Genomic DNA, 23,460 nt, shown 5'->3' with positions numbered 1-23,460 from the left:
TCGGCTCTATACAGACCCTACGGCATTACATAAAAATAATTTCACTGCCGAAAGGGAAAACATGTAAAAAGCCCATATTCCCAAGAGCATAAAAGTGTCCATCTTCCCACCTTTTTACAGTTGAAATAAAATACAAAATATGTATCCAACACACATATAATATAATTCCGTTATTTTTTTTTTTTCCACACCTTTAACAACGCTTCCAAACAGAAAATTTAAAGCAACAGATAATTCCCAGATCATCATTGGCCGGCACTCTTGTATAACAGGATTACATGTCTACCGAAACAATATACACACAGACTTTATTACCCAGTGATAGAACTCCACATAATGGGTGTTCATTTCTTGTTAAATAGAGCGTTTTACCATTGCAAAAGCATTACAAAATTCCAATACCGCAGAATTAATATCCGATGTGGACAGTGGTGGTAGTAGCAGCATCTATTTAACCCTTAGTAACATCCGTCTGAGGCGGATATGGTTCATACTCTTCTCATTAGTGTCGCCACTAATTACTTCATATTGTCAGTCGAAGTTGACAACCCGTGGGTATTTTCCCATTTTGTGGACAATTTTTTAAAGGAATTTAGAAAATCTTATAATGGGGGAAAATACAAACAATTTGTGGTTTGTCCAAGAAAATTTAAAAGGAATAAAAGTACAAAATATGTAGCAATTGGAAAAGGACACATAAGTGTATTATGGTTATTAGAAATTAGTACATTATGCAACGAGCCTATAATGATAGTAATTAAGACGCGAGGATATTTATGAAACGAGCGCAATTACCATTAGAGGCAAGTTTCACACGACTTTTTATGCTCGACCATATTTCTAACTTGAAATTATTCATAAGTATCCATGTTATTATGTGACTGGGAAGCGAACTGATCTTGTGCAATCTCGTAAATTGTGAGATGTGCGCAGACGCGAAAGTATTGATTTTTTTCGGGAAACGAATGTCGACGACCTTGATATAATCAAGAGATTAAGCTAAACGTTAAACTTGATATAACCTTGAAATTGAATTCGACATTGAAAAACAAGATGACAAATTGAATTTATTTGAATATTATTTACAATTAACGCTAATTATTATAGTAACAGAACATAACCTTCTGCGACACTATTGGATTTCCAGCCTGCGTGACGTTTTGCTAGTTGTTTTTCGATTGCATATCCGAGAATAATCGAAAATCTGAACTTTAATGAATAGGTGTACTTTAATGACATGCATTAAAGAACTGCTACCAGGTGTATAATTACTACATTTCGGCATGGTCGAGCATAAAAATATTTTAGTTGTGGAAAAAATAAAATCTGTGTACAAGGATATTTAAAAATACAAGGTGGGTTAAAAGTCGCTTTCCCCAAACAATTCTTTATATTTGATTACATTCAATTTATATTTCACTACACATGTCTTCACAGATTTTATAAACAAAATTGAGACCTTTTTTCTCGGTACACAATTCACAACATTTATAGGCACTGATTTACAGATGTCAGAACATAACTCACGATTTTCATCAATTTTCACGAATGGCTGTCCGATCACATGTCGCAACTGATGCAGATCCTGCGGTTTCTGAGCAAAAACATCATTTTTCAGGATAGGCCTACCCCACAGCGAAAAATCACATGTTGTCAGGTCACGTTTTTCTGTGGTTAATTTGCGATTCAGCGCAAGAAAATAGCAGTTACTGCATAGAGACGTAACCCAACACAATAAAACAAGCAATAACAAGGCATGACATCGGCAGAAACAGTTGACTCGCGAACATGGTTTTCAACCTATCATTTATTACACCAGCTATTCGTTTATTCATGTTATGACATCTGTGTACAAGTATGAAATGTAAAAACGAATATTGGGGAAAGCGACTTTTGACCCACCTTGTATATTGTAAACATTTTTGCTGTGTAGGACAGACTACAATTATAATTAGAAAACTAGAGATGAAGGGTGCTATTCATAGACATTTCGCACCACGCGCTACGAGCGTACTAAGCTAGCCCCGGCTATCCACTGGTTACTAGTACAGAATTCAAATCATATCCTATCGCTAACACTGGTTTATGAATACGACAAACGCTGATCATCCACCGAAAGCCCGCGCTAAAAATGTCTATGAATACGGCCCCTAGAATCTATTTTTCAGAGTTCCCAAATATTAAAAAACTTGTGTAGTTGTGAATATTACATAAATTGAGTGGAAAAAGTTTAGAATCACTTAATTACATTTCTAAAAAAAATAAATAGTAGGCAATTGATGAAATGTGGTGAGAAATAAAAAACAAATGAAACATTTTAATGAAAACCTTGCCATTTAAAATTGCAATTTTCTAGCATTGGCAGTAACTGTTAAAGTTTCAATAAATTGCACAAATTTCTAATTGGAAAAAGAGGTCATTACAAAAGTTGCTAAATCTTAGTCAATTTTAATGTAATTTCAACCAACCTTTTACAAGTGATAAATTAAGCATCTGTGTGTACCACAATAGCCTTACTTCGTTGGTCTGTACAATATGGCTAGATTGTATGGCTAGTACTGTATCAGAATATCCCTATAGGTGTATCACAATAGCCCACATAGAAGGCTATTTGATACACTGGTTTTGTTTTTTTTTTTAATTTTATCCATTATTATAAATAAAAGATAAATTTAACTCCAAATCCTTTATATATGCCTAATTTAATTTTTTCAAATTTGTGTATGCTTTGGTAGAAAATTTACAGCAAAAGATCATTTTGTGCGAGATCGTGCGTATTTGCTTGTTTTCCGCACAGAACCAATATGCGGTAAGTGTGAAATACCTCATTCAGTATTCCCAACGTAACACACATAACAATTTCCCTCTTCTTACCGCTTAAGCGCGACATTCATTTTACTGCTTTACGCTTTTAACATATTATTTTTAGAGACGTTTAACATAGTAATAATTATAAACTGGAAACTTACCACTGCAATTTCACCTAAATTGCAATGTTAATTATTGTTTTTAAATATTTGAAAAAATTAAGTAAAGTCTACTACTCCACGAAACTTATTGAATTCCTGATACAAGTAACATTAAGGAAGCCGTGAAAAAATCAACAAGATTCCAGATGCCGATGTTATTACTACAATATGTTATATAAATAATATTGTTAAAATACTAAAATGAAAAATAAATAATTACATAACCTTACCGTTTGTTTTAAATTCGCATTTATAGACTGGGAAAAAAAAATACAGACGTATATCACGGCCTGCTGGAGTATAGTAAACACAGAAAACATTTTATAGCAACAATGTTGAAGATAGATATTTTTGTTTTGCAAATTTGCCTTCATTGAACAGAAACCAACATCGAGATTCCATTGCAACTAATTAGAAATTCGTCTTTCATGTATGTAATAAACGATCTTCGCACAAAATAATGTACGATACACGAGCGATATGTTAATTTTCATGTTCTCGGAAATTAAAAAAGCTCAACAACGTTTCGCTTTTTCAATCTTTTCCTCGAACATGAAAACGTCAACATACCGCTCTTGTAACGTATATTACTATTTTGTATCATAATGGTGCTACTTGACCCTGCGTATTTAACTCGCCACAGGATTCTGTTATGAAAGTTATGTAAGTATATTGCCTACTTTTAAGAATTCTATAGCACTGTTCTTAAGTTTACTTGTATTGAATTTGTATGCTAAAAAATCTATATATATAATTTGAACTGGCAATGGAAATTACGGGAAAACGGCTGAACGGATTTTAATAAATGGCCCCTCATTTTGAAGCTTGGAACCCAAAGTTTTTCGGAAAAGTAGTAGTTTTCAGTGAAATGTCAATTTTCCTACATAATTTTCCTATTTTCCAAAATCCATCTGTTGTCAGTTTTGAGAACTAATTTTATCGAATCACGGCCGACTTGATTGAATTTCAGAACAAAACACACACTACAATAAACAATAGGCTATTACACGAAGGCCATGACCTGCAGGATTGCCGACATATTTAGAGCTCAATTCAATTTGTTATTAAAAACTGATTCTGCAGTGTATAATGTTCTGAGTACAGCTGTGTATTGGATATTCAAATCTACGAAACTTGAGGTGGTTTGATGACATTATTATCATTAGAAATTAAATATTATTATAGTTAATATCATGATGCATCTATTTTTCATTAATTGTACATAATATTGATGCTATATTGATGATATGAAAGTGAAAAGTTTTGAGATTATGTAATTAATGTAGGGAATATCTTAATTTAGATCTTCATTTCTATAATTTACTGAGTGGCTGCTATATATAACTACAAAACTTAAGTAAGATAATAATATTGTTATTACAAATCAAATATTTTTAAACTTATTATCCCAGTAGGGTTGGGTCTTTTTCATATACTTAATGGCGGTGTAGTGTAGATATTGATATGTGTCATTGTCTTCAGTATTGACTCGACAGAGCGCAAAAATTACAGTTCCTAAGGAAAGATCAAAAGGTATTACTTACTGATAAAATAAGAGGCCTAGAAAATTTTGTAGTCTCCAGATCATTTCAGCAAGATCTCTTAGTAGGATAAAATGATTTTACGCTGTACATTTCAAGTTCTACATGCAGCAGCTATACGAAAATGCTATTGTTCGAAAGCTTAGCAAACCTGACATTTTTTTTAACTTTTGCCTACAAGATCAAAAGGTATTACTTACTGATAAAATAAGAGGCCTAGAAAATTTTGTAGTCTCCAGATCATTTCAGCAAGATCTCTTAGTAGGATAAAATGATTTTACGCTGTACAATTCAAGTTCTACATGCAGCAGCTATACGAAAATGCTATTGTTCGAAAGCTTAGTAAACCTCACATTTTTTTTAACTTTTGCCTACAATCCACAATGACCTGAAATAGCTACTGCTATCGTCCTGACATTGATACTTGCGTTTTCGCGTTGAAACTCAAAAACTGAAGTTGGATAGGTTCAAGAGAAAGTATTTGGCCTACAAAAATCCATTCAGAGGGAGTATGTTTCATTATTATGGAAGCAAATAACTATCAAAAAGACAAGTATTCTTCACTGAAAATAAATGTGAAAAATTTTTATTTGAACGTCTAACGAACTTAGTTTGCAGCAGCATTTGCTGCACAAGCCACTAGTATAAAATATATTTGAATAAAGCCACATCTGAAAATGCATTCTCTTATTTCTATTATCAGGCAGAGAGGAAAGGAATTGGCTGGGTCATTGGCAGAGAAGAGATCTCCTACTGAAAGATGCACTGAAAGGAGTGGTGAACGGGAAGAAAGTTCGGAGCAGAAGAAGATATTAGATGATAGGAGTGTAGTCGTGCCAGGGCGCGCGCCGCCCCAGCACTTTTTTCTGCAACCCGGGCATACTGGAAATAAACAAGTAAAAAATATGAAATCAATTTTAAAATATCTGTATGTAATGTAAGTAAACGTAATTATGTATGCACAAAACTGTATGGTGTTTATAAGTGAATGAGAGTTAAATGACCGAAGGTCATTGCTATCATCCAATATTGTAACACAGTGCAACCAAACATATACAGAGTGTTTAAAAAATACGGGGCATAATTTCAGGTATGTATTTCCCACATGTAGACAATCAAAATAGTTCATTACAACATGTGTCCGGAAATGCTTCATTTCCGAGTCATGGCCTTCACAACATTGAAATTCACCGGAACGTTTTTCTTTCCGCAGGTCGTTGTCATTACAGAAGATGTTCAAAATGTCCACCTCCTGCTTGAATACAGACCTCACATCGATGTCTCATTGATCTGCGAACACGATCCCAAACTCCAGGAGTATTGCGTATGTCCTCAGAACATGCCACAATTCGATTCCGAAGGGATTCCGAATCAGGCACCGGAGACGAATAAACCAATGATTTTAAATGGCCCCACAAGTAGAAATCGAGAGGGTTCAGATCAGGTGAGCGTGGAGGCCAAGCAATTGGGCCACCTCTACCTATCCAACGATCAGGAAATCTTCGATCCAAGTACCGGCGAGCCGTACGACTGAAGTGTACAGGAGCGCCATCATGCAAAAAGTGAATGTGTTGACGATTGATCAGTGGAGTGTCTTCTAAAACATGAGGTGTGGTGTTTTCCAGGAAGTTTGTGTACGCCTGCCCCGTAAGTCTGTTTACAAGTACATGGGGTCCAACTAATCGATCACCAATGATACCGGCCCACATGTTGAGGGAGAACCGCACCTGGTGATGAGATGGAACAGTTGCACGTGGCTTTTCATACGCCCATACATGCTGGTTGTGGAAATTTGTTATGCCATCTCGTGTGAACTGTGCTTCATCTGTAAATAATACTAAGGCAGGAAAGTTCGGATTTACACCACACTGCTGCAAGAACCACTGACAGAACCTAACTCGTGCAGGGTAATCTGCTGGTGACAGGGCCTGTACACGTTGCAAATGATAAGGATACAATTGATACTCTTTCAACAGTCTCCAGACAGTCGTATGAGGAACATTGACTTGCAACGCTACCCTTCGTGTGTTGATAGGAGGAGTCATGTTCACAGCCTCCAGAATCTCCTCCTGTACTCCTGGAGTTGTAGATCTTGGTCGTCCCCTTCCCAAACCAGAAGAGTTAAATTTTCCATACTCGCACAGACGGTAATGGAGACGTACAAATGTCTTCCGATCTGGACATTGTCGCTGTGGGTACCACTCCTGGTACAAACGACGAGCCAGCGCAGCATTGCCGTCCACCTTACCGTGCATGAAGTGTATCTCTGCCAACTCTTGATTTGAATACATGTCGCACAGTCTAACGCCTACACAACACCGAATATAACCTTCGCCTCGGAATGAACTGTCAGAGTGCCCTCTTAATGTCTCCTTTAATGGCAACGACCTGCGGAAAGAAAAACGTTCCGGTGAATTTCAATGTTGTGAAGGCCATAACTCGGAAATAAAGCATTTCCGGATACATTTGTAATGAACTATTTTGATTGTCTACATGTGGGAAATACATACCTGAAATTATGCCCCGTATTTTTTAAACACTCTGTATATAGGTAAATATGGAAAGTTATACTGAAGTCAAAATCTGCTTTCAGGATTGGCTTTTCGCAACCTGTTAATGGTCCATATTTGCTTTCGCTCTTCCGACAGTGCTAACTTGGCCACTAACAGCCTGAAACAAGGCAGGCCTACTTAAATCTGTTCTGCGAGTGGATAATTTGCTGTGTACAGTTGTGTGAGTTTCCTTCGTTTTATTGTGGATTGCATACCACTGTATTAATTTAGCACAGAAGTAAAGAGTGGTTTTGATTCTGAAAGTTGAAAAAGCTCGAAGTGTGTTTAGTGAGGCGTTATTTAAAGTTTTAAGCTGGTATTACAAAAGTCCCGCACTCATGTAATTATTCAATAAAACTAAATTAAGGCGGAATTTAGACGGCGCTGGATTTTAGAAAGAGAGAGCCATACTCGGTGTCTACTTGACCTTATTCACAATGAAGGACAATCCTTCTCCTTCATTAAGAGCTCAGGATTTTCCGGAAGACAGAGTCTTGCTGCTAGTCTATACTACAGTAGCGTGCAAATTAATCCGAACACGACATATTTTTACATTTTCTGTCATTGTTGGCCTCACAGCTGCTCATACCGCTTTAATTGACATCTATAGTACGTGTAATTCCATTGTTGAAGGTCTGTCGTTATTATTTTTTTCATAATATGTGACATTTTGCCTGTCGTTTTGTACTTATAAGCATTTCAGTTGTGTTGAAGACTTAATACTGCAATCCTGTGTACATTCTGTCGTCTTCACAAATGGATACAACTCCACGAAAACCGTCTAAAATTATAACATTAGCAGAGCATTCTTCTATGACACAGAGGCAAATTGCTGCAGAATGTCACATCGGTTTGGCTACTGTTAATTCGATCATAAAACGATACAGGGAGACTGGATCCATCACACCCCAGAAAAAAGGAAGCTGTGGCCGGAAAAGAAAGACTTCACCTGCAGATGATCGTTTAATTGTGAGGAAAAGTAAATTAAATCCTAGACTAACTGCTGTCGACTTAACCCGCGAGTTAATGGCTACCACTGGGACGAATATTCACGTCACAACAGTGCGGCGTAGGCTTTTGGAAGCTGGACGAAGTGCTCGTAAGCCTATTAAGAAGCAACTGCTAACCACTGTTATGTGCAAAAAACGCTTAATGTGGGCAAAATTACATCAACACTGGACAGCGAATGACTGGAAGAATGTACTTTTTTCCGATGAGTCTCATTTCGAGGTCCACGGCCACCGTGTTTCTTACGTACGGAAAGCATCCGAAAAAATAACAGCAGCTCATCTCCAACAAGCACCCAAATACCTCCCTAAAGTAATGTTTTGGGGTTGTTTTACACATGAAGGGCCTGGAGCATTAATACCTATCAAGGGAATGATGAATTCTGACAAATATATTCACTTATTGGAAACCAGAATCGTACCCCAGCTGCAAAAATCATTTCCGGATGGCAGAGGTGTGTTCCAACAAGACCTGGCACCATGCCATACGTCTCGAAAAACTACAGAATTCTTCAACAAGAAGAATATTCAGGTACTCCACTGGCCAGGCAACTCACCCGACTTCAACCGCATTGAGAACTTGTGGTCAATTTGCAAAAGAAGAATGCAAAAAATGGATTGTTCTACAAAGGAGAAGATGATTTCTGCCCTCATTGGTGTATGGTTTCGCGATGAAGAAATAAAGAATATTTGTGGGAAATTAGTGGAATCCATGCCAAATCGTCTCAGATCTGTTATTAGGAACAAGGGAGGCCACATATATTATTGAGGTATGTCTTAGATCCTTTTTTTATCCCGTTTGAGTGTTTTTGCATAAGTAATTACGTTGTTCGGATTAATTTGCACGCTACTGTATTTCTCAACTTTCAGAAACTCTCATTCGCCTCATCCTTTTGTTACAATTGTCGGTGTGCACGCAGTAAGTTTATTGGTCATATGAGACATTCATAAGCCTAACCTATTATTCCCACTAAGATTTAGCGGACAAAATAAAGGTCAAAGTTGGAAATGTTTAAGGGGACTGGGTAGGCTGCGCGTATGGCTGTATGAAATGGAGCAATCAAGAAATGCAGAAAAAAGGAAAAGAATAAATGAAGCAATCAATAAATACAAAAAAGAAAAAAAAAATATATATGGAAAATAAGAAATTGAGCATTCAAGATAGGCAGAAAAAGGAAGAAGAGAAATGGGGCACTCAAGAAATGTAAAACAAGGGAAAAGAAGGAATGGAGCAATCAAAAAATGCAGGAAAAAGGGAAAAGAAGAAATGGAGCGACCAAGAAATGCAGAAAAGGGGAAAAAGAAGAAATGGAGCAATCAAGAAATGTAGAAAACGTGAAAAGAAGAAATGGAGCAATCAAGAAATGAAGAGAAAAGAAAAAATTTATATATAAAAGAAGAAATAGAGCAATCAAGGAATGAAGAAAAAAGGAAAAATTTATATATAAAAGAATAAATGGAGCAATCAAGAAATGAAGAGAAAAGAAAAAATATATATATAAAAGAAGAAATGGAGCAATCAAGAAATGCAGAAAAAGGAAAAAGAAGAAATGGAGCAATCAAGAAATGAAGAAAAAGGGAAAAATGAAAGCGAAACGAAGAAATAGTGGAGTCAGAATTTGAGAAAGAAAGTAGAAATGAACGAAGGAAAGAAGAAAATAATAGAGAAATCAATAAATCGACAAAGGAGAAACACATGAAAAAGAATAGAGAAAAGTCAAGAAATGTAGAAAGAAATTAAACACCAAACAAGAAAGGAACAAATAGAGAAATTAATAAATGAAGAAAGAAAGGGAAAATGAAGAATAAATAGAAGAAATAGTGAAATAAAGAAATGGGGAAAGAAGACAAAGGATATTATAGTAGGGAAAAATGCGTAATGCGGCAATGGGCCAGTGCAGTGTCATTTCCCCAGGACGCATGAGCCGTATATGCGGTAGCTATATACTTTAATGATTGTATTTAAGTACTTCTTAAATATGACGTATCAATACAAAAGCATTTTCATGCAAATCATGGGTCTACTAACGACACATAAAACAATGTTTTTGCAGGTGGTAGTACTGCACAGCGGCTGATCAGAATCGTCATGCTAAAAGCTGCAGGCACTGCGCGACTGCATAATGCGTATTGGTCCGCGTGTTATACCGACTGCAATTTATGACGGCGATCCATATGGGTCGCTACAGTAATGGCATTACCGCATTAGGCAGGTTGTGGACGGGGTCTGCCGGAGCTTATCAACCTAGTCGTGCAATGCAATCAATATAGCTTTCATTCCTCTATTTAGATGGCTCGATTCATTAACTCAAGTCTCGCCCCTCCCCATTTCCCACACCCTTCCGTCCCACTTTTTTTGTTGAGCACTTGTTAGCTATCCAACACGTCTCTCTTAGTATAATCTTGTAGTTTGGAGCGTTTTCGGAGCACGTGCATGGTCTGACATGGAAGGTGCAAGGATTGTAACTTGTTTCATACACAGTGTCCCTGTCGAGTATCCCTGGCGGTAACATTGTTTAAAATGTAGTCATTTAAAAAGCGATAAGGTCAAGTACTGTAGGGCTATTTTGATACAGTAAAGAAGTCGGGCTAATTTGATAATAGTACATTATGCAACGAGCCTAAAATGGTAGTAATTAAGACGCGAGGATGTTTATGAAACGAGCACAAGCGATTTTCATAATTTTCATACAAGTGTCTTAATTACCATTATAGGCAAGTTTCATACGACTTTTTATGCTCGACCATATTTCTAACTTGAAATTATTCATAAGTATTCATGTTATTGTTATGTGAGTGCAATAGCCTACCTCATAAATTGTGAGATGTGCGCAGACGCGAAAGTATTGATTTTTTTCGGGAAACGAATGTCGACGACCTTAATATAATCTAGAGAGTAAGATAAACGTAAATCTTGATATAACCTTCAAATTGAATTTGACATTGAAAAACGAGATGACAAATTGAATTTATTTGAATATTATTTACAATTAACGCTAATTATTATAGTAACAGAACATAACCTTCTGCGACAGTATTGGATTTCCAGCTTGCGTGACGTTTCGCTAGTTGTCTTTAGATTCCATATCCGAGAATAATCGAAAACCTGAACTTTAATGAATAGGTGTACTTTAATGACATGTATTAAAGGACTGCTACCAGGTGTATAATTACTACATTTCGGCATGGTCCAGCATAATAGTACATTATGCAACGAGCCTATAATTTTAGCAATTAAGACGAGAGGATGTTTATGAAACGAGCGCAAGCTCGTTTCATAATTTTCATACGAACGTCTTAATTACCATTATAGGCAAGTTTCATACGACTTTTTATGATCGACCATATTTCTAACTTGAAATTATTCATAAGTATTCATGTTATTGTTATGTGAGTGCAATACCCTACCTCATAAATTGTGAGATGTGCGCAGACGCGAAAGTATTGATTTTTTCCGGGAAACGAATGTCGACGACCTTGATATAATCTAGAGAGTAAGATAAACGTTAATCTTGAAATAACCTTGAAATTGATTTCGACATTGAAAAGCGAGATGACAAATTGAATTTATTTCAATATTATTTGCAATTAACGCTAATTATTATAGTAACAGAACATAACCTTCTGCGACAGTATTGGACTTCCATCCTGCGTGACGTTTCGCTAGTTGTCTTTCGATTTCATATCCGAGAATAATCGAAAACCTGAACTTTAATGAATAGGCGTACTTTAATGACATGTATTAAAGCACTGCTACCAGATGTATAATTACTACATTTCGGCATGGTCGAGCATAAAGACTTTAAAATGTACCAAAGGTTCAGTTTGAAAATGTATAAAACTGCGATTATAGAATTAAATTTTATGGTCTTCAAGGAGAAATATTGAACAATGTTGATTAAAAATTAATAACCAGCCTCATCAATGTATGAAGAAGAGCTTGAGGATTGAAGTGAACAAAACTAATAGGTTACCATTCATTATTTTTTTTATCTCGGAAACTGTTCAACTAATAATGACCAAATTTACCAAAACTCTATGTATATAAGTCATTTGAATTTGATTCTGATTGGAAGATTGTCTAATATTGATGAGTACTTTGAAATTACGTATGTTTCGGAAACTCAAAACATTACTTTTTAGCATAGCTTTCCTCAAAAACTATAATAGGCAGTAGTGTGAATATTTTTTCACACATGTTATGAGCCACTTATTATAATCTAAGAAACATAGAACCTAGTATCCTCATTATCATATAAACAAATTATTTGTAACATCCAACATTTCCAATAGAAAATACTTACCATGCAGTATGAACGAGTCTTAAGACGTTAACTATGTAACTGTTCGTTACTTAGTGTACTACAGTATAATAAGCCTCTATGAAAAATGTAATGTTTAGTCGTTTATGCCTTAAATCTGGTTCAACATTGAACTTATTCATCTACATATTTTAAAACAAATCAGAGAAGAAAACCCACATACACAAAAGAAGTTGTGAACACCATAAAAAAGTTTCACAGATTTTTCTGATACGAGAGAATATTAATTTCCTCTTGCCAACCGAAAGTCTATTAATAGTCGCATACCAATGCTCATTGTTACACCAACTAATACCAATGGCGAGGATCAGTGACTGGCCCAAGGAATTTTTCTTTTTCTGCAGTAAAAGTGGGTTAATTATATATTTTTGTAATCGTTATGACTTAAGGAACTTTTATATCAATTTTATTACATTTATCTTCATTTAAAAAGCATTTTGTCGTTTTTCCTGCAATAACTCCTATGTGCAAAATATAAAATTTGTTAGTAGGAAGAGAAAACACATAAAACAAAGTAACAAACTACCATTTCACTTTCATTTCAAATAAAACTGCCTATATATATATATATATATATATATATATATATATATATATATATATATATATATTACTAAAATTGTTATCTATACACTTTAAATGGTATGTTTTCAAGAATTTTAGACTACATAGCACTAACAATAAAATTATATTTATCTTTGTGCTTTTCGAAACATTTTTCAACCCTTAATGTACCTTTTCTCTGGCCGCGAAACCAGGTGGCCGGGTTCGAATCCCGATCGGGGCAAGTTACCTGCTTGAGGTTTTTTCCGGGGTTTTCCCTCAACCCAATACGAGCAAATGCTGGGTAACTTTCGGTGCTGGACCCCGGACTCATTTCACCGGCATTATCACCTTCATTTCATTCTGACGCTAAATAACCTAGATGTTGATACAGCGTCGTAAAATAACCCAATAATAAAAAAAAATTATCTTTTCTCAGAAACTGCAAGTCCAATTTGTTTCAAACCCCGAAGTGATCTGACCACTGAGGGTTATACTGTTCAGACATCTTTGTTAAGTGGCATAAAAGATGGAATCCGTAGGGGAAAAAACTTTACGACTTCTTGGAAACATATGTATTGCTAGAGAATAAGATTCTCAGCAAATATTTGTTTGAGGTAGATATATATTTTTAATTTGTACAACCGTCCTTTCTGCTTTTTATATAATTTATGAGCGGTTTATTTTAAATGCATTAAAAATATAGAAAATGTACAATAACAACGTAAAAAGTCTAAAAAAAGGCATTTTACCTTAAAATAGGCAACGGGAGCTAAAAAAGACAAAATAAAAATTGGGCCTAACGTCCCCAAATGTGTGGAAACGTGCTTATCTCTAATACATCTTTCATATATACACTCAGTTTAAGAAAGACATTTTGCCTAACATCCGGGCTCTACATAAATAATCGGTATCATAGAAAGGCTCATAGTCATAAAAAACATGCAGAAATTTATCATTTCTGCCTATTTCAGAACATCACTCTTTCAAAATTTACAAAATTACCTTCCTAGAATTGCTGTATGTTTTCTTAAAATACTTGATCCAAAAGACATAATTATGCAATACCAGAACTCGACTCGCGGTATAATGTTGCAGGTAAAATATTATTAACACAAAAGTGACGCTTTCGGTAACGTAACGCGGAACAGATCGAGAAGAGCATTACATTAACTTGTACCAGTTTTGCACGGAGCAGGCGAAACACAAGAGTAATTGTCGAGGGGTACGCTCGGACGACCTCCGGGCGCTTGGCGTCAATTACCTATGCGCAGTAACAACCTAACCTGACCGGTAACCCTGAGTAGTTGAGTGCAATACCGGTACAAGTTGATGTTAGACTGAAGAGCAAGTTTAACTCAAAAAATGAGTGTGTATAAACAAACTGTATTTTACTTACTTACAAATGGCTTTTAAGGAACCCGAAGGTTCATTGCCGCCCTCACATAAGCCCGCCAGCGGTCCCTATCCTGTGCAAGATTAATCCAGTCTCTATCATCATACCCCACCTCCCTCAAATCCATTTTAATATTATCCTCCCATCTACGTCTCGGCCTCCCTAAAGGTCTTTTTCCCTCCGGCCTCCCAAATAACACTCTATATGCATTTCTGGATTCGCCCATACGTGCTACATATCCTGCCCATCTCAAACGTCTGGATTTAATGTTCCTAATTATGTCAGGTGAAGAATACAATACGTGCAGTTCTGTGTTGTGTAACTTTCTCCATTCTCCTGTTACTTCATCCCTCTTAGCCCCAAATATTTTCCTAAGAACCTTATTCTCAACCACCCTTAATCTCCGTTCCTCTCTCAAAGTGAGAGTCCAAGTTTCACAACCATAAACAACAACCGGTAATATAACTGTTTTATAAATTCTAACATTCAGATTTTTTGACATCAGACTCGATGATAAAACTTCTCAATCGAAAATAACAAGCATTTCCCATATTTCTTCTGTGTTTAATATCCTCCCGAGTATCATTTATATGTTACTGTTGCTGCAAGATATTTGAACTTCTCCACCTCTTCAAAAGATAAATTTCCAATTTTTATATTTCCATTTCGTACAATATTCTCGTCACGAGAAATAATCATATACTTTGTCTTTTCGGGATTTACTTCCGAACCTATCTCTTTACTTGCTTCCAGTAAAATTCCCGTGTTTTCCCTAATCGTTTATGGATTTTCTCCTAACATATTCACAAAACAAATATCATAGAAAAACAAATTGAAAATAAATTATTTTAAGCGAATATATTTTACCGTCACAACACGTTATATGTACCAATATGCGAAATAAGCAAATGTTACATCTTTTCTTTTTTCTTGTGTTTTCAATTCAGATATTCATAATATATGATCCTCTGGATATTTGCCGTGATGATACGAATGGGATATGATTATGATTGGATTTAATGGAGTTGCTCATGATCTTCTGAAGTGATAACATCCCACAGTTATAAACAAAACAGAGCTCGCTGCCGTTTCAATGTGCATTTGTTTACCGCAGCTTAGGATACACGCGTGGTTTTGATGCGGTCGGGGTAAACCCCAAAACCGTTGGAGGAAGGGGATAAATAGTGGTCTATACAGACTGGAATGTAAATGTTTTATCAGTAAATAGGGATCATACCTGCTCTCTCATTATACTTCGTTTGCCACGATGGACATTTATACGTCTGATAGAGGATCATGCCAAGTGCCGTGTCAGTGGTTCTCTGGTTAGAGAGTGGAGTGCAGTCTATCATTCCCCTCTTATTACACTTTGAAGCGCGTTTTATTACGTTTACATAATGACTGCCGTTCCTAGTGAAATAGCCAGAATACAGCCGTTCATAGTATGTTCATATCTGAGAAAAGAAATCGACGTTGCCTAACATTGCAACTGAAGCATGTTGTCGTCTGTTGAGATATAAGAATACATTATTATTTTCAGCTGTGATTTAAAAATTCCAATTCAAAATGTAACGATTTTTGAGGAGAGAAAAATGAAGTATGTGCAAAAATTACACAATGAAAAATTATAATTATTATTATCATTAATATTATTATTACTATTAATATTATTAGGGGGACTGTTGTTTGAAGAAAGTAAAGGGATAGGGTTAGAAGTAAATCCCGAAAAGACTAAGTATATGATTATGTATCGTGACCAGAATATTGTACGAAATGGAACTATAAAAATTGGAGATTTATCCTTCGAAGAGGCGGAAAAATTAAAATATCTTGGAGCAACAGTAACAAATATAAATGACAATCGGGAGGAAATTAAACGCAGAATAAATATGGGAAACGCCTGTTATTATTCGGTTGAGAAGCTTTTGTCATCTAGTGTGCTGTCAAAAAATCTGAAAGTTAGAATTTAAAAAAAAAACAATTATATTACTGGTTGTTCTGTATGGTTGTGAAACTTGGACTCTCACTTTGAGAGAGGAACAGAGATTAAAGGTGTTTGAGAATAAGGTTCTTAAGAAAATATTTGGGGCTAAGAGGGATGAAGTTACAGGAGAATGGAGAAAGTTACACAACGCAGAGCTGCACGCATTGTATTCTTCACCTGACATAATTAGGAACATTAAATCCAGACGTTTGAGATGGGCAGGACATGCACCACGTATGGGCGAATCCAGAAATGCATATAGAGTGTTATTTGGGAGGCCGGCGGGAAAAAGACCTTTCGGGAGGCCGAGACGTAGATGGGAAGATAATATTGAAATGGATTTGAGGGAGGTGGGATATGATAGTAGAGACTGGATTAATCTTGCTCAGGATAGGGATCAATGGCGGGCTTATGTGAGGGCGGCACTGAACCTCTGGGTTCCTTAAAAGCCAGTAAGTAAGTAAGTAAGTAAGTAAGTAAGTAAGTGGGACTGTTGTAGCTTGAGCATAGTTACCTTGACTCATTTTTTTCTTTCTAATTTTTTCTGCTACATAGCCGACTCAAACTGAAGTAGATTGTAGAGAAAGCCGCTAGGTAGCTCTGGTGATAGTTCCTGTTTCATTTATTGCAAAGTGTGAGTTCTGTGGATGAAACAATTTTTTGGTACCAAAAGTAAATATTTCGTTCATTGTTACATGTTTTCTAACAAGAAACAAAATTGTATTTGTAACTATCAACGAAGTATGGTGTATTTCCTATCATCTGGTGAATAAATACATATGTTAATCTCCATGATTTATTCTCATCTCTAGTTTAGCCAGCCATATTTGTTTAAACTTACACCCTCTTGTACCTTCGAACACAAAACATCTTGTAGCAAGGAACATCTTCCAAGGTACACGAAGGTATCGGTTTTTGTTTTGCTTTTATTTTAAGATCATGCCACGAAGTAAGTCAGGAGTTAAGAGAAACTGGATGCCTTGAGGAAAGCTGTCGAAACAGTTATGGCTCCTCTAGGATATAAGATCTCAAATGATGACAAATACATTTATTAAATTATTGTGAATTTTTAAAGCTACAATACCAGCTATATTCCCCGTGCTCCAATGTTTCAAAATACAAGAGGGTATCATACAAGGAACACGAACCTGTTGTACCAAGGAACATTTTACATATCCCTTCATTTTTTCATCCTTAATAGATCTGCAAAACAGGAAAATATCTGTAGGAAGTTGTAAAGAATCTTCAATAATTACATTGAACAACAAATTTTTACCTTTCTCCTGCTCCAAAATAAAATTAGGTGAATATTACTAATATGCGTGCCCTAAATCTGAATTTAAAATCCAAATTGCCCGATCACGTACCATTTCCCGAGAAAAGTGAATTGAATTTTTTATGAAAAAAAAATACAACACACTAGGGATTCAAAATGCCTCATGATACTTTAAAAATGCGTACTTGATACTAAAATGATGCTATATAGTTTAGAAAACATAAAACACAACAATAAAAATATTTCATTCGTATAATGAGAAAAATCTCGGAATTTGAACTTTTTAAAGAATTTTCTGGATGACTTCCGTTTATAACTAGACTCGGGAGTGTCTTTTGTAAAGAATCAACAATAGTCTGCAAGCATGCTGGGTGATCTTCCTTTATATCATTTTGCCATTTCAGATATTTCTTTATAAAATCTTTTACCATGCCCGTCGCTTACCGCTCCAAGGTTAGGAGGAAAGAAATGCAAATGAGAATGTAAAAGTGTATTTTGAGAAACATATTACACCTCATTTTCTGTATGCTCGTAACAAGGTTTCCACAAGTTTGATGTAGTTGTCTATCCTAGAATTTCCAAGGAAATATGAGCAAACATCTTTGAAAGCGCGTCATACCATTTTTCCTGTAATGGAAAGTTTTTACTCAAAAAAAGAATCAGCCATAACTGTGTGGACCGATGAAAATGCCCCCTTTTAATTTGCCTTCACTGAAACTGGTAAATTTTTCTTTTAAATACTGAAAATCACACCCTCGTTTGTTCATTGCGTAGATATCACATTGAACTGTTGTGAAATTTACTGAATAGAAGGGACCAATATCTGTTTATTTATTAGAATTACGAAAGAACATGCCAACAACCATAAGAAACCGGAAATAGGTCATAAACTCATAAAACGCATTGGCTTTTATTTTGGTTTACAACTTCCAACCCACGCCAGATGTTTCCTGGGGGATCATTCATCGAAAAGTGTAATCATAATATAATATCTTGAAAACCTTACGTGATATGAGGAAAAGAGTCATGTTTTCGGATTCAGCGCACACAAAACCATAAGGGACACATTGTTGTAAGACGGAGAAAAATTCTTGTTCTTCAGTGTTATTTCAAGAATTTTTTCTTTAAAAAAATGTCATTTCTCAAAATAAAAAAAAATAAATAAAATGTCAAAATTGGCGGCAGTAGTAGCAGTAACAGCAGTAGCGGCAGCACTAGTAGTATCAGTAGCTGCTAGGCCCATTCACCTCTGCTGAGACATGAATATTTGAAGTGATGCGGGTAGTCGGATTGTCGCTCTTGACCCTGCATGGGGTGTCTCGCCACGCTTTGTTATTGGTATTAACATAGTAATGATATGTGCAAATAAGTTTAATTCGCTGATAGTTTGTATAATGAAAAACAGTAGAGTTAGTTTGGAAATAAATGCAAACTGCCATTAATTTTGCGTCATGATGAGCTTTGTTCCCAATTCACATATAGTATCACTATTCACGTGATATTTTATGGGCGACAAATTCTCTCATTCACATGCGCGCTATCATTCAATCCGACAGAGCCCAGTCTGGGCTGCGAGCGTGACTGTGCATTATCCTCAGGGAATTACACCGTCGGACATCGCGTCCCTGTGAATCGGTGTCAGACTATCCCTGCACAATGTATATTCCTCCTCAGAGTCGAGGTATACGAAATTGGGCGTCATGGTCTGCAGTGACCTCTAGGTCTTAAGTCGGTCATGTTTATGAAAACATTGCGAATAATCTATTTGAAGTATGAGCCTTAGAAAATTTTATGAAAGTTGCGAACATTAATACAAGAGGTCACATAATTTATTAGTCAATTAAAATACTGGCATATGCTGATGACATCTGTATAGTGGGACAGATGCAAGTAGCTATGAAAGAAGCTTTCATAAAAACAGAGAACGCAGCACTGGAGATGTACATAATAATAGTTATTGAAATAAAACAAAATACATGCCCGTGTTCACCCTTGTACTCTATTTCCTCCGGAGTTACGTAAACTCTGTTAATTATGCATTTTTATGAATATCATGCATGCAAATAATAGATGAAATATAAAAATAACTTTGTTATTATTTTTGTTATATTTTTTAATATTTTATTTATTGTATTTATTTACTTACATATTTTAAAGAATCAAAATTAATTAGCATAAATATCAGACGGAACAAGGTTAGCTTTTTCGCCTTAGCATTTATTTCTCTTCATCTCATTGAAGAATCAGTTAACAATTTAGTGCTGTGATATTACATGTAAAATTACTGCAGTATTCACTGGTTATGAAAAATAATAAATAACTGGCATAATTATTACAGGGCATGTGAACAACAATAATTGTTACTCAATATTCTTCGTTTGACAGCACAAATTATAGGAATGTGACAAACGAACTGACAAACAAACTTCAGGAAAGAAAATTAACTATTATGAATATCACAGGAGACATGGATAATAATATTATTTAGGCTACTCTACTGTTCCTCATAGTCTTGTTCCACTGGATAATTAGTTAACACATTTATTACAGTATAGTATTCTTTCGTTCATATGATAATCACTTCTATCACTCTCTGTAAATAGTACATAATCATTTTATAAATCTTTTAGAAATTGTGTTTCACTCTAACTTGCACCATATAAAACATCCATTTCTGTAATAACAACAATGAAACGATGTTGTCTCTACTTTTGATACGTAAACACAACATTGTTATCAACTAGAGACTTACATTAACAGCTAAACCCTAACACGAAAGAAGCTGACATGGATATTTCATACTACTCAAAGTGGTCTTCTGATCCCATGTCATAAGTTCTGCAATTACTACACACATAGGCCAATCTCTATTCAAAATGTATTTATTTATTTCTTTACTTATTTATTTACTTATGTATTTATTTACTTACCTTACTTATTTATTTACTTACTTATTTACTTATTTATTTATTTACTTATTTACTTACCGGTACTTATTTAGTTATTTATTTATTTACTTATTTACTTATTTATTATTTATTTATTTACTTACTTATTTAGTTATTTATTTATTTACTTACTTATTTAGTTATTTATTTGTTTACTTATTTATTTTTTACTTATTTAATTACTTGTTTATTTATTTACTTATTTATTTATTTACATATTTATTTATTTACTTATTTATTTACTTATTTACTTATTTATTTATTTGTTTATTTAATTCATTACTTACTTATTTGCTTACTTATTTACTTACTTACTTCTTTATTTATTTATTTATTTACTTATTTACTTATTTATTTATTTATTTATTTATTTTATTTATTGGCTTTCAAAAATTAAAAATATAAATTATAATTTAAGATTTCTATTCAATGGGAGGGTTTCCTAATAGACAAAAGAATGTGTGTACCAAATATCATGCACGTAGCATAAACAGTTACGAAGATACCTTTTGTATGGAAAAAAAGCAAAAAATAAATAAATAAATTTACCGGAAATAGCAATCGAAAACTAATGTCATATAAAAAACCTGTGGCCAAGAGCTATAAAAATAGCGTCAAAGCAGCTAGTAAGACCATAAATTCTCATTAAATTTTATGTAATACATTTCTCACATCAAAGCTTACTTTAAGGGCAAAAATAAAGACAATTAAAGTTACAGGAGCTTTAAAAATGACCTCACGAGGCGCGTTAAATTTTACCTAATATATTTTTCAGACACTGAAGTGTATTTTAAAGGGATTTTTAAATTTTCAGGCCTTTTAGCATATTTAATCCTCTATCCTTAAAATGCATGGCTCTCGGGCGAGTTTGAGGCTGAAAACCTAGGATATATTGCAAGCATAATAATAAATCGAAGGCTCAGGAAACGTGTTTGACAGGTATAAGCTGAGACTAGACTCACCTCAGAGCCAATAGCCCAAGCGATGACGACGTTGTTGCAGTTGAAGAAGAGCGGTGGCATGGAGGGTTGGTAGCACACTTGGCCCCTGTCCCTGCTGTGAGCCTCGAATTCGTCCTCACTCCCCTGGCACTCATACACAATGACGTGTCGCATGTAGGCACGGCTATGAGGCTCCAACAGAGGCTCGTACTGCAAACGAAAACAAGATTCCAGTCATTCATTCCACACATGTATCTCACGGCGGACAATTTGCAGTTGCGTTCCCAGTAGTACTATATTTTTCTGGTCTAAGGAAACAATAATTGCTAGACCTATTTTTTCTAATCCACCTGCCATGGTTCACAGGTAGGGAAGTAGCCTCGTATTCCGAGGCTATGATGGGACGTTGGTTCGGAACCCTCTTGCGCTGATTGTATGGGTAAAACCTGGATTGCCAGTAATTGAAGGGGAATTGAATGGTTTGTTTCCAAAACCAGCCATTTCGCTTCCAGTTATTGTTATAGGAAGAAGAAAAACTGGTAACTTAAAGCGTATTGAGCGTATCCCGAATCTCAGCGCTGAGCAATCTGATGGCATCACGGTGTTCCGAATTTCACCGATGGCTTCACTGATGCTCCACCGGTGTCGCATCGGTGCCATCAGATTGCGGAGGTGGTGGCAGTCTCCATCAGCCGCCATCAGTGAATCTGATTGGTTCTTGTATAGGGCGGGAATTAGCAGACATCGTGCACTGTTGTGTCATGACGGTGTGTTCTGCTTTAGTTCCGCTGTATTGTTTGTAATGAGCACAACGTAAAAACAATATGTTAATGGCTTATGAGCGAACATGTCAACGGACCAGTTATTACTACCGGTTGAAGAAATAAATTGTTTATGATCTCTTTCCTTTGAACGAGATGGCAGTACGGAAATTTTGCAAAATTTTGCTAGCGTAGCACAGACAACAACTTATACAGTCGCCATGAGAGCCATCAATCTTTCCAGCAGTTTTGTTCCTAATTAGCTGCAGCGTGACGTCATTGTTGTCCACCGTTCCGGTGAGATTCGGAATACGCTGATTTAAAAAAAATACATGTTTATTCTAAGCAGTTTCCTGTAACTTTAAACTTTTTCAATTTCTTTTTCGTTTAAAACACACATCAATATGTGAAAAATACTTATTTACTTACAAATGGCTTTCATAGAACCCACAGGTTCATTCCGCCCTCACATAAGTCCGCCATCGGTCCCTATCTTCAGTAACATTAGAATAACAAAGTCCCTACCATCATACCCACCTTCCTCTAATCCATTTTAATATTATCCTCCCATCTACGTCTCTGCCTCCCCAAAGCTCATCTTCCCTCAGGTCCCCCAACTAACATTCTATTTGCATTTCTGTTTCGTCTATACGTTCTATATTCCCTGCCCATTTCAAGCGTATGAATTTAATGTTCCTAAATGTGTTAGGTAAAGAATATAATGCGTGCAGTTCTGCGTTGTGTAACTACTCCATTATCCTGTAACTTCATCCCTCTTAGCCCCAACATATTTTCCTATACACCTTATTGCCAAACACCCTTAGCCTCTGTTACTCTCTCAAAGTCAGAGTTCAAGTTTCACAGCCATATAGAACAACCTGTAATATAACTATTTCATAAATTCTAATTTTCAGTTTTTTGAAACCAAACTAGGCCTAGATGACGACAGCTTCTCAATCGAATAATAGCAGGCATTTCCCATATATATTCTGCGTTTAATTTACTCCCTAGTAGCATTTATATTTGTTACTGTTGCTTCAAGATATTTGAATTTTTCAACCTTTTCAAACGATAAATTTCCAATTTTCATATTTCCATTTCGACGTATGTTCTGGTCACTAGACATAATCATATACTTTATTTTTCGAGATTTACTTCCGAATCTATTTGTTTACTTGCTTCAAGTAAAATTCCCGTGTTTTCTCTAATAGTTTGTTGAT

At 35.4% G+C, this 23,460-nt stretch overlaps 1 protein-coding gene across 1 annotated transcript in view; it reads right to left on the bottom strand.

Annotated features, from left to right (window-relative positions):
- LOC138707521 (MOXD1 homolog 2-like) overlaps nucleotides 1–23,460 on the bottom strand; it is a 1,036,064-nt gene that overhangs the window by 180,471 nt on the left and 832,133 nt on the right. Inside the window, exon 6 of the mRNA XM_069837046.1 lies at nucleotides 21,501–21,689. Within this exon, the coding sequence (XP_069693147.1) occupies nucleotides 21,501–21,689 (189 nt within the window). The remainder of the gene's footprint in view (nucleotides 1–21,500; nucleotides 21,690–23,460) is intronic.

Source organism: Periplaneta americana, chromosome 10 (genome assembly GCF_040183065.1).
Source record: "Periplaneta americana isolate PAMFEO1 chromosome 10, P.americana_PAMFEO1_priV1, whole genome shotgun sequence".
NCBI classification, from domain to species: Eukaryota; Metazoa; Arthropoda; class Insecta; order Blattodea; family Blattidae; genus Periplaneta; species Periplaneta americana.
The sequence above is the reverse complement of the archived record's forward strand: the minus strand, read 5'-3'. Positions and strand labels throughout refer to the sequence as shown.